This window comes from Scophthalmus maximus, chromosome 12, assembly GCF_022379125.1.
Source record: "Scophthalmus maximus strain ysfricsl-2021 chromosome 12, ASM2237912v1, whole genome shotgun sequence".
Taxonomy (NCBI): domain Eukaryota; kingdom Metazoa; phylum Chordata; class Actinopteri; order Pleuronectiformes; family Scophthalmidae; genus Scophthalmus; species Scophthalmus maximus.
In genome coordinates this window covers 3,181,302-3,193,658 of record NC_061526.1, presented here as the reverse complement: position 1 = coordinate 3,193,658, position 12,357 = coordinate 3,181,302, and the positions used below count along the sequence as shown (strand labels likewise).

The window sequence follows — 12,357 nt, the reverse complement described above, 5'->3', positions numbered from 1 at the left end:
ATAAACTGAAAGGAAATATAACAGAGATGATTTACCCATCATGTACAGGAATACTGAAAGAGAACCTAAACCCCCTGAGATAATTAGTTATTCAAACCAGCCATTCAATACCATTTAATATAATAACATAATCATATGAGTACAATTGGCCTGCATGTGTACTTGTATGTGCATGATTCCCATTTTAAAGTGGACCATGTGGTCTTTGACTTTTGGAGAGGAAAGGGCACCACACGCCAATCGAGATTTGGACCTTTTAAAGTGTGAAATTCAGAGTTGAGACAGATATATTCTGGACAATGTGCTCAGTGGCATTTCAGTGTCAACACTTGTGATGGTATTTTACTTAACCTTGGGACTAAGTGTCAAATTAAGTAATCACTATGGAGCATGTGACCTTTCAAAAATCAGCATAGCCATCTTAGTGGGTGCTACATTACGGACATGACCCATCAAACATGTGTAAACATTAAAATCTGTCAGTCATTGCGACATGGTAGAAGAGGAGTCATGAAGGCAACAGACCATGAGCTCAGTATCTGAAACCATCCCACTACAATTCAATGCGGCCTAATGATCAGTGGCATTTGAGCCAAAGAGCTGCAAAAATGCCATTTAACCTTGTTGGTCATGTGTCAAATTAAATTTTGTTTGTCATGAGAAAAAAAGCTCCAAGTGAAGAAATGTAATATATTTTCTGGCTTTTATAAAGAGAGGGGATCAGTTTCCCATGGCTAATTCGCATTGACAGCTCATAATCTATCTAATGTTTTAAAATGTTTACATGGGTGACAGGTTACACTATCGTGTACTCAAGTTTTGCAACAGCCTATGTATGACCACTTTAAGGTGTAAACACTATGTAAAGGCATAGTGAATGTTTGTAGTTGTGTCAAACATATTTTCTACCAATTTCATTTCTAAGCCTTTTGAGATTAGATGAAACAGTACAGCATGTCCTTCTCTTCAGCTCAGTACCCTAAATCTTCTATCCTCTATCAAATGTAGTTGTGGTGGTGATGTTAATTGGTCCATCGGCGTAAAAACGTGTCTGCGACCTTCAAGGACCTCTGAAGATGACAAACCTCCGAAGCCACCAGCTTCATTGCGAGAGGTAAAGAGAGAGAGGGAGCAGGGCAGGGAGAAAATGAAGACAAAGGAGGATTGCCGGCCCATTTGTGTAAAGGTTAGGGCTAGGGTAATGAATACCCTGCCTATATGGAGCTCCCAATGTCTGCTTCCCTCCAGCTGCCTATAAGCTCATTTGGAGTGACACTGGAGTAATGTCAGTGTCAAGGAAATACAGCAAGAGGCAAAGAGAGAGAGACGAGGAGAGGGGAGGGAGAGAGAAGTAGTGGCAAAGAGTCCATGTCCTCTACTTCGATAGATAATCCTTTCTGCCAGGATGAAAATTATCCTGCACTTATCCATAATTACTTTTTCTCCTTCGGCTTCCGTACCTAACAGAAGGTGCAACAAATGAATATACATATATATTCTCAGTGTAAATGCAGGACTCATCATTTTCTTTCCATTTTTTTTATTGATTTTCATGGAAGAAGCTGAATAATTATTAAACTGCGAGTGCATTCAAATGTTCACACGGCGAAGTCATTTGTTTTACGACTAGCTCCGTTCAGAAAATGAAGTATAGAGAAAAAAGGTACAAGTGATCTGCTGATCATGTGCCAGAGTCATTCTTTATTATTCAAATAGGATGAATATAAAAATGAATAAAATTGCAATAATTCCTGGGTTATTTTGTAATAAAGACAGTGTCAGACCATACACTGTCACAGTATGGTTGCCAGGCAACTAGCAGAGACTCCAAGAGGTCATTGCACCCAACCAGAAAAGACAAATAACAAAATATTGTTCATCTTACACTTGTACTTTTTGTAGAGATAAAATTAACAAATCACTAATTAACATGTTGTAGTTAATTTGTTTGGCGAAGTTGTACCTTAGGGCAGAGCCAGGCTAAACTGTCTGGCTAATTTGGGTTTTCTCTCCCAGTTTCTATGCTCACTAATGTTCTTCAGGCGGAAGAGTCATATTTATTATGGTGTGGTATTGATCTAATTTAAGAGAGTAATGCAGGAAATGTTGCATCTCAGTGTAAAATCTTACCCGTATTGTGTTCACTTGAGAGCTATTTTGAAGAAAATCCCAGACACGGGGCCCAAGTTCATCCCACAAATCAGTGATCTCTTTAATCTTGGCCAAGGCGTTGAATGTGCTATTTGCCTGAAACATAAAGACAAACAATATTTAGCACAAGCACTAAGAGAGCACAGACCTCCACCAAGGCTGGACAAACCCCCACTTATATGTTGTTTCAGCCAAAACTTACATTCCAATCTCCATCTGACCTACACAATAGAGCAATTATCAACATACTTATAATGTTATGCATTTGTGAAGAAAGAATCAAAATGTCAAGTTTTAAGATGACACTCAAAATCCCATGTTTGGCCCTATCTCACAATGGCAAAGAATCCTTCACAACATTCCTGGATCCATATCCTGTTGCCATGGCTTAGCACTATCTTCGATGAAATCTTCATGAAAATACGTACATATATTTTTGAGTAATCCTGCTAACAAACAAAGGAGGTAATAAACACATTCATCTCACCTTTCCCTGACTGAAAACATACCCACTGAGCCACTCCAGACATGAAAAGTACTTCACATCTGCAAATTTCAGCGAATCCCAAGAGGAACTCAACACAGTGTAACACTGTCACCCCCCCATCGAAACTAATGCAAATGAGGTTATTTACCCCCGAACATTAACTTGTAAACAATCTGACTATGTCTGGAGTGAAGATGGCTTCCTGCGCCAACTCCGGGCCACTTGCTGTGAAGTCAGCAGATTTGACTCACACAAATAATATATTCTAAATCCAACATCCTCACCCCCTGCCTGTTGTTTGTTTTACTTATGCGGTTATCGCAGTGCTGCTAATATCTTGGAGAAATGTGATGTCATGATAACACATTACATTCAGTGCACTCCATGAACAGGCCTCCCGACCAACTATTGCATTCTTTTTATTTTTCTTCCCCAGGTAGTAACGTTGTCTGACATCCAATGCTATTAACTCCCACACCTGGAGGCATACCTCGCACTGACAATCTAGTTGATCTTAATCAAAAACTTTTTCTTTTGCTTTGTAGTGCTCACTAAAAATGCAAGTTAGACACGTTAGCATGATATTCAGATGAATTTGACCATTTGCTGATGTTGGTGCATTTTTCTCTCTAAACTTACTTTGTTCACCATGAGGCGAGCAGCAGGAGTATCAGGTGTGTAGAGGACTTTGCCTTGCAATAACGGCTTGACAGTGCTCCAAATGTTGCGCAGAACAGGTGTGCTCTCCAGGGTTTCCACAAGGGTCTGACAAAAAGCATCTGTATAAAATAATACAAGAGGGGAGGAGACAGGGAAAGTCATTGCATAACCAAGAAACTAAGTCTGAGTGCCTGGGTAATGCATGCACACTGCACGTATGGGACAAGAGTATAAAGGAGAAACAAGATTTTTGAGCTGTGCAAAATCACAGAATTTGCAGCTTTTAGGAAGCAAGCATGATACATATTCCACATGAGCTTTAAATTCTTATGTCACTACAGTAACAATCCTCTGATTAATTTTCCTTAGCCCTTAAATGAGCAAATATTAGCATACGAGTTTCATAAAACCATTAAACACATTTATATATGTGCGCATATATATTATTCTAATAAATTAGACAGACATATTAAATTAATTATACCATGTTAAACATCTGAATTAAACATTGTCATGAATTTAAGTTTTTCATGAAAGTGGAATATCTAACATTCCAATAAAACAAAACAACCAATGGGACTGTAAGCAAAGAAATATTGCATTTATGTGTGTGTATGTGTGTGTGTGAGTTTGTGTGCGTGTACCTAAAATAATTAAGCTTTGGATATAAACTTCTGTTGAAATATTTTTTTCCTATCGTTTGTTGTCAATAGGAAAGCTTATTATCTAATTTGATATTTTGCTTTTGCTTCCTTAAATAACTGCATGGCTTTTCCTGGCAATGTGCAGCCTTAATATTTATCAAATGAAAGGCGGGGGATGTCTGGTCAGTTACTGGTACTATATTTTTGCATCAGCGACCAGAGTTGCAAAGTGGGTGTATTTACAAAAAGTTGGGATTATTCAAAAATTAACCTTTGTCACAGACAAAAAAATATCCCGGACCTCAGTTGCAATTAATAAGGAAAGGCTTTTATGAAGCAGAGGGAAAAAGTCAATATGCTCAGCAGCAGAACAATCATTACTACTTTAACTTATCTGCCAGTGTGAATATTGCCAGGTTGATAGAACACTGAATACAAGAGGACCTGCACTGCAAGGAGTGAAACCTGGAGACAGTTAAAAGGCTTGTGTTTAGATTGTGCCTGTGCCTAAAAAGAAGCAATGCCTTTAGTGTGGTACTTCATCAGACAATGGATCAGTTTGGTGTCTCATCTGCCAGTCAATATGGCCTTTCCGAATCTGTTCATAACTGTCCTTTTTCTGAAGACACCTGTCAGTGCCTTTCAAGTCCTTTTTTTCAGTTTGTCTGTCAAGACCTCAAACTTCCTCTTCTTCTCATCTCACCAGGGCAACCATTTTACCCATCAGGGGGATTTTACTGGCCATTTTCAGTGCAATTAAATGTTAGCCTTTCTGCCTGCTGGCCATCTTTCCCAGGTGCTCCTGGGAGGTCTGTGTGTGGAGAGCTAATGGCCGCCCCTTAGAATGGATCTGGCCAGCTGTTCCCTCCATGGACAGCACAGATGTGACTTCCTGCAATCATAGAACTTGAAAGATAGAAAAGCTGTCTGCAAAAGTAGACTGTTCGCTGTCTATTGGAAAAGAAAAAAAAAGACTAAATTGTAAAATTTGTGGTATCTATGAAAATAAAAAGAGTTGCCTTAGATTTTTAGAAGCAAGACTCCAAAATTGATTGAACAAACAACTGAGACACTGACTGTGAAAAAGCAAAGTATATTGATCATTTAAAGTGGTGACTCTCAGTGTGGATGAAGATAAACCACTGCGATTACAAAATGATTAAAGGTCTCAGTTGGAAACATATTTCTTTTACACAAATCTTTAAGTTAAAACTTTTTTCAGCTTCTCTTCAGTTTTTTCTTATTTTCTTTGTGAAATAATGGATGCTTTCAATTATTCAAGCCACAGAAATCTATCTAATGCAACTAGATGAAAAGGGGGGGGGCTCTTTGGCTGAAAACAAACAGCCACTTTAAAGTTTTTGTGTTCTTGTGCATTCAGGCATGAAAAACAAAAATGGGGAAAATGTGATCTCGGTGACTTTGACTGTGGCCTGATTGTTGGAGCCAGATGGGCTGGTTTGACTATTTCTGAAACTGCTGATCTCTTAGGATTTCACGCACAACGCTCTCAAGAGTTTACTCACAATGGTGCCAAACACATGACAACAACCAGTGATGATCGTTGTGGAGAGAGGTCAGAGGAGGAGGACAAGACTGGTGGGAGCTCATAGAAAGGTTATGGTAACTCTCATCCTGGTCTGATCTCAAAACACATCTCATCTCAAGTAGCCTGGTCTGACAAATGCGATGGTAGGATCAGGATCGGGCATCAACAGCGTGACTCCATCGACCCAACATGCCTGGTGTCAACAGTCCAGGTTATTTCCAGCTTGACAATCATGACAATATGCCATGTCACAAAGTAAAAAGTAATCTCAAGCTGTTTTCATGAACATCGCAATAGGTTTAGTGTTCTACAGTGGGCTCCTCCAAGGAAAACTCAGACTTATGCGTCCAAACATTTTGTAAACAGGGTGAAGAAAGATTGTAGCAATTGAATATGATAGGCATCATTACATGTTATATTTTACACATATTTTAGTTTACTGATATCACAGATCCACTTCCTCCTAAACATTGAAATCAGCAGTCTTAAAGGGCCCATATTATGCTCCAGGCACCTTTTCAGCCTGCCTCCACGTATATTTGGTTATCTGGGGTGTCTGCCAGCCCACGGAGAATGAAAAGAAAACAATGAGTCGTTGATTCGTGGTTTGGGTTGATCGTGCAGACGGTCTGTAAACGAGCCATTCACAGCCCGGGCGTCAAGTGACGTAAGTTGACTCCTGCTACTGGGGCAACCCGTCCCCCAACCTGAGCAGCACCTCCCCACTTGAAGTGCGGAAGAACAGATCGCGTCTACGCCATAATTTTCTCCCCGCAAGCGAACGACAACTGCGGGCATCCCCAAAAGCTATAATAATGTTTGCTCTGTTGTTGAATGTACAGTCCAACATAAAGCTGGACTGGTAACCCATCTCTTTTTGACAGACGGAGCCTTTCCAACTGTCCGAGGCGAAGCCCCGGAGGAGGCAAATGTACGTTTTCAAGATCGTATGTGCTCTAGGGCTGGGCGATATGGCTGAAAACTGTATCACGATATAAGTGTTCCGGCCGGTGTAGCTAGACTGGCGGCCGGCCGGCGTAGGTAGACTCGCGGCCGGCCGGCGTAGCTAGACTCGCGGCCGGCCGGCGTAGCTACACTGCGCCCGTCCGGCGTAGCTACACTCACGGCCGGCCGGGTCTCTACGTCGTGTATGTGCCTTGTCACGTGTGACTGTTATCATGGCAGCACAACGCCGTAGTTGCGCAGCAGACCCGGGGAGGAGCGAGGCGGGGCTTTGCGGTACACGAAGGGAGGGGGGCAAGATGTGAGCAGGAAAGCGCTGGAATCGACCATAGTCTCACAGGGCTGTTTAGACAGAAAGAGGAGGGTGCAGTGTGGCTTGATCCTTGAGGTGTTTTGACATGGAATGGCAAAGACATGTAGTCCACACACCTGAAAACCAATGTAACTTGTGTAAAAGGGGGCATAATATGGGCCCTTTAATTTCTGGTTTTGCCATAACATTCACAATCCATCCCTTCTTTCTTTTCTTCCGTATGTCATGAATATGTTCTGATTGTGTACTTGATTATGATGATAGACAGCAGTGCACATGGACCTTGCTCAACATCCTCAGACCAATAACAAAAAGATAAAGGATCGTCATTAATGATGTATGAATATTGATGGCAGTGTCAAAATCCAGTACTCTTATATCTGGTATTTTTATCCCTGTTTTTTGTTTGTGCTAGAGATTACTCATTCTCCAGAGCTGTGAGCTTCAGTTTTTCTTTACAGCAGATCTTAACTTTATTTCAAATCGACAGCATGAAAAAAAAAGCGAATCTGTTCTTTATACCAGGTTTAGCCACAGTCAAATAATTGCTTGGAGCCTCAAGTCAGCCCCTCAACTTACCTGGCAAATTTAATCAATTTGAGCTGCACCCAGGAGATGGGCTCAATTCAGCACTACAGCAAGACAGAGGCGCCATTGACACACTACGAATGCCGGTGCTACACACTGCCTCGCACATGCAATCACATGTGCAGCACACACGGGAAAGGGTATATGCATTACTCATATTTCAGGATTTTCATTCATTGCACTATATGAGGCAGACAAGCATGTACACACTCTGAGAAACACATGCACACAAACACATACAGCACACATAGCACAATCACTATGACATGAAAGTTTAAAGAGAATTACTCCATGTTTGAACCAAGAAGCGCTTATTACTTAAAACGAGTACAAATCAAGTGCTGCCTCGCAGCAATCCAACAGCACGTAAAATAAGCTTGAATAATGTCATAGAATTCACTCTCACAAGAGACAGAGAAAAGAAGCCCCGACATTCAGGGGTATAAGACTGGCCTCTCTCACTCCCTGCAACTACCACGGTCGACACGTATCATGGCTTCACTGCGCCACTATATTAAAAGGGATGTGCTTGAAACGAGAGAAAAAAAGCTACCTATAACTAATTATTCAAAGAGACGCCCGTGGGTAAAAAGACTCTGAAGCATGGCAGTGCAAAGTGTTGAGATAACGAGGAAATGTCACGAGACATGTCAGAGAAAAATCACACTAGTAAAAACAGTGCAACGAGAGAGAAAAGGTTATTTTGACAGATCAAGGGAAGATGCACAAATTTGAGAACTTTCTGCTACAGGTACAAAATATTCACATGTCAACAACAGTCTGCAACTACAGCTAAAATGTCCCTTTGGAAATCACAAAAAAAAGATAATCATTAAGAAATGGTTCTTGTGCTTCAATTGTTTCAATTGTTGTGTAAAACCGCAAACCAATGTCTGTTTGGAGAGGGATAACGGATAGCCCATTCAAATACCCCATATTTCAATGTCCAATTTTAAAAAAGAAAGAAAACACATCTGCTAAATATTGTTTTCTATTAAATGTAGAAATCTAAGTATATAACATTGTCAAACCATTTCTTATCCATACTTTTTAAATGATATCAAATTTGTGTGACTGTTTATACTGTCATGGAAGAACTGTCACCACTCCAACTGAAATGATTCGGAAGTTTCCCTTTGCTGTCAACAATTCATTAGGAGGGGAACATCAGTGAGCTGTTAATAAAACCGCAGTGTTGGCCTTTATAGAAGCTGTTTTACTATTCCTCCGAGTGTCCTTTACACTTACAAAGGAGTTGTAATTGGCCATTATGCAGGCGCACGGCATACTCCACATTCATCTAACTGTACATAGACCAACACAATGAAATGCCAAAGTAAATTAGCCAACAACAGCCATTAGCATGCTAACAGAGATGTTAGTGCTTATTTTGTAGGGATGATACAATGTTTTTTGCTAATTCGTTCTGGCACTAGCATGAAATTCCACTTCACAGTACAACTTAAGTCAGAGGGAATAGAGGTGTTTTATTAAAATGCAATTCTGTGCAGTTTTCTCCAAAGAACAGGCTTTTAATGAAACGGGGATGCATGGTCTCTAATGAGTAAGAGTCTGCTAGAAGTTTCTCAAGGTTTTTTATGGAACAAACATAATCATTCATCATCCATCGCTTCACCATCCAGCACCTATGACTGTTGTAATGCTTTTTCTTCCAGTCAAAGCGAAACCAAACTAGATTTGTTTACATCAGATGGTGTGCTGACCAACTCGAAAGGAAAAGCTTTTTCCTACATGACAATCTCCTCAAAAACACTCAGGGACTTATAAATAATTAAAATCATATATTGTTAAAATAATGGTATAATATATTTGCAAAGCAGCATGAGTGAAAAATATCTGTATACAGTTCAAACATACATCCCCATGAAGAAAACAGTCTAAAAATGGAAGCAGGTGCAAATGATGCAAAGTGTGTTGGTGTTACAGGACCCACACATACAGTGCATCAAGCTCAGACGCACGCTCAGGTCAGATCTCGATTCAAACATTTAGGTCTGTGTTAATCCATGATGCCATTTGCTCCTGTGGGCATTCCGAGGACCACATGGGAACAAAAACAAAACCAACAAAAAAAATTAAACAAAGAGAGATTGTTCGAATGCAGGGAATGCCACCCTACACCAGTCTGTGGAGTCAAAAGGTAAAAAGTTGTTTTCCGTGCACAAAGACATATAATATACCACAGATTTACACAAAAACAAGATCGACTACAAAACGGACTCACATAAACTACAGGCAACTTCTCTGTATGAACAGCATGCTTTACTTTGATATTAAAGTCCTCAACCACTAGGCATCTTTATGCATCAAAAGCACACATTAATGCAGTAAAGCCAGGGAAGCAGAGTGCATGCTGGGTTATATCAAAGGATGTTTCACATTAGCGCTCGACGCTGTCGTGCACAAACGCAAGTCAAGTCTATCTTTCCGCTTTAATACATGAGATTCTTGCAGCAATGAGGAAACTCATTCACCTACAACCATACTGGACGTGGGAGGTGTAGTCCAGATTTGAAAAGCACTGAGAATATACCAGTTTTCTCCAATGTGGCGATCTCCAATGAATCTTTCATAACAAGCACGTCTTGTTGGTTACAGCAGTGGAGGATACTCAGCACCATGTTGCCATGTTAATACACTGAATATAACTCGGAGTATGGGGGTCAATGACGTCCGGAGGATGCAATAGACCAAGCAATTTAGACAGCTCCGGGAATTTTTTTAAAGGCATCACTGAAGCCCTTCCCAAACGTAGGAACGTCTACTATAGTGGCTGGATTACTTTTACTCTTTATTTGCGACTAAAAGCAGGGAACACATTTCTAAGATTTTTACTGTATAATCAAAATAAGTAATCAACTAGTGTTTAATTCATCGTATGGGCAGTAATTGTAGTCAAGGCTGCATATAAACTGGGGACGTTAACTTTCTTTTTAAACAGATGCTTCACCTCACAGCAGCATTAACTAGGCTGTTCTTCAGTGAACACTGGCTCATCATTCCAACCACCGGAAGGCAACATAAGCCACTGAAATCAATACAGCAGTGGAGAATATAAATATAAACTCCTGCGAATATGGCTAACATGACTGGATTCCTTTCTCAATAGTAAAAAACACAACTCCAACAAGTCTTGTCGTGTCACCATTTGTTCTTTGTGGGAAGTCTGGTCGACCATATGTTCATATTTAGGATGATATACAGTACATATAGTTGTGCTGCCTTGTGACTCTGACCCACTCAGACAACACCGTCAGTTTCCATTCGGGATAAGCGGCTCTGGACTCTCCAATCCATTAGGAGATCAGGGTGGGGAGAGCACAGCTTTTAAATGGAATGAGGGGAGCTGATTTGATTGGCTGCGATTGATGCCAGCCCCTGTCACAGTCGTCGATAATGTATTCCTGATCAGACCTAGTTTCAAATTCTGGCATGGGTGTCAACTGTGCCGCAGGTGCCTGTTGCTGGATGAGCACAAGAAGTCACACCCTGTGCATCTTGCACCGTTGACTGCACTGTGTACCATCAACCAATAAGTCATGAAAATATGGATCCATGGATAATTTTCTCTGCTGCATGCATATTTCCACAACAGGAAATGCTGGGATTTGCACTGGATTTTTGTGTGCAGGAGCTGATTTATTGTTCATTGTACTTAATCTGACATAACTACATTCTTAATGTTTTTATGTCTTTATCCATTAAGAACATACCTAACCCATAAAAATGCTGATTGCTTCCTGAACTAATATGTATGTCCTGCACTAGCAGGACTTCAGTGGCTCCACTGTTCTCTGCATAAAGTTATCAAAACACCATAATTCTAAGGAGGGAATCATGATTTGAATCAAAACATTTCATCCTCTGTCACTCTTTGATTTAGTGACACTTACACATTTACCACTTATACTGTGTATTGTAAAGTACTGGTTTATGAAAATGAAAACAAAATGGTATTTCTTGGCTTCCGCCACTACATATAGTACTTAGTTCAAGTTAAAAATGTAGATAAATTATTGAGACAAGTGCTTTGTGACTGCTCTTGCTTTAAAAATGACTTTGCAGCAGCACTTACCAGAACTGTTGCCCGTAGTGGAGATTGACCGGTTGTTAGCCATTTGTCTGGGTGATTGTAAACTGAGGGTCATATTGGTGGAATTGAAGTCAGGCTGCTTTCCACACAGTAGCATATTGATACTGCCAATCATGTCCTCTTGGAAATCCAATGTAGTAGCAGCCTTAAAGATTATGGAGTTCTGCAGTCTGGCCATCTGGATACAAGACAGTAAAAGTCAGATTTTTTAAATTTATTATAAAAACAAAATACATTTTGATCAAAACATAATTTTTTTATTTAGGGGATATAAATATGGATCCCTGTCCAATGAGGTCACACAAACCTCCTCGATCACTGGTACAGCATTGCGAGATGTATCCCTCATCAATGTCAAGGTTTCTGCTGCATTCAGATCCAAAGGCAGCTAAAAGACAGAACAATACTGTAACTACCAAATATTGGGCAAGTACATCACCAGAAAATTATTAAATGTATAAATTATGCTTGCAGCAATGTATGCCATTTTGAAAATATTCAACATTTTTAAAGTTTTAAAAGCTTATTTAAAGCCTTGGCAGGCCAGTTGCTACAGTTAACAGTTGAAATTTGTTCATAGAGTTTGGGATTTTATTCTGTATCTCGACCTTTAAATTGCATCCTAACACCATTATCCCTTGAATCGGTTAATAAAGTTTCTCTGTGGGTTACAGTAATATTCTGAAGATACACACCATAAGTCCATTTATATGAACTAAATTCCATCCCCTTTAAAACACTGTCATTTTCATTCAACCAGTGTTGAAGACATTGTCTTTCAGCATATAAAATTACAAAACTCTGAACTATATATGAGTGATAAGATCAGAGGGCTGAGAAAGGCATAAAGAGTGGTATTGTAACATTGCGCATTTATTTTTTTTAATA

At 40.0% G+C, this 12,357-nt stretch overlaps 1 protein-coding gene across 2 annotated transcripts in view; it reads right to left on the bottom strand.

Annotated features, from left to right (window-relative positions):
- The window catches only part of LOC118317227 (phospholipid-transporting ATPase ABCA1), a 161,211-nt gene that overhangs the window by 107,976 nt on the left and 40,878 nt on the right, over nt 1–12,357 (bottom strand). For both annotated transcript variants that reach the window (XM_035645757.2, XM_035645748.2), the window contains exons 10-13: nt 11,777–11,857; nt 11,452–11,647; nt 3,278–3,417; nt 2,131–2,247 (exon numbers count right to left, since the gene is read on the bottom strand). In XM_035645757.2, the coding sequence (XP_035501650.2) occupies nt 2,131–2,247; nt 3,278–3,417; nt 11,452–11,647; nt 11,777–11,857 (534 nt within the window). The remainder of the gene's footprint in view (nt 1–2,130; nt 2,248–3,277; nt 3,418–11,451; nt 11,648–11,776; nt 11,858–12,357) is intronic.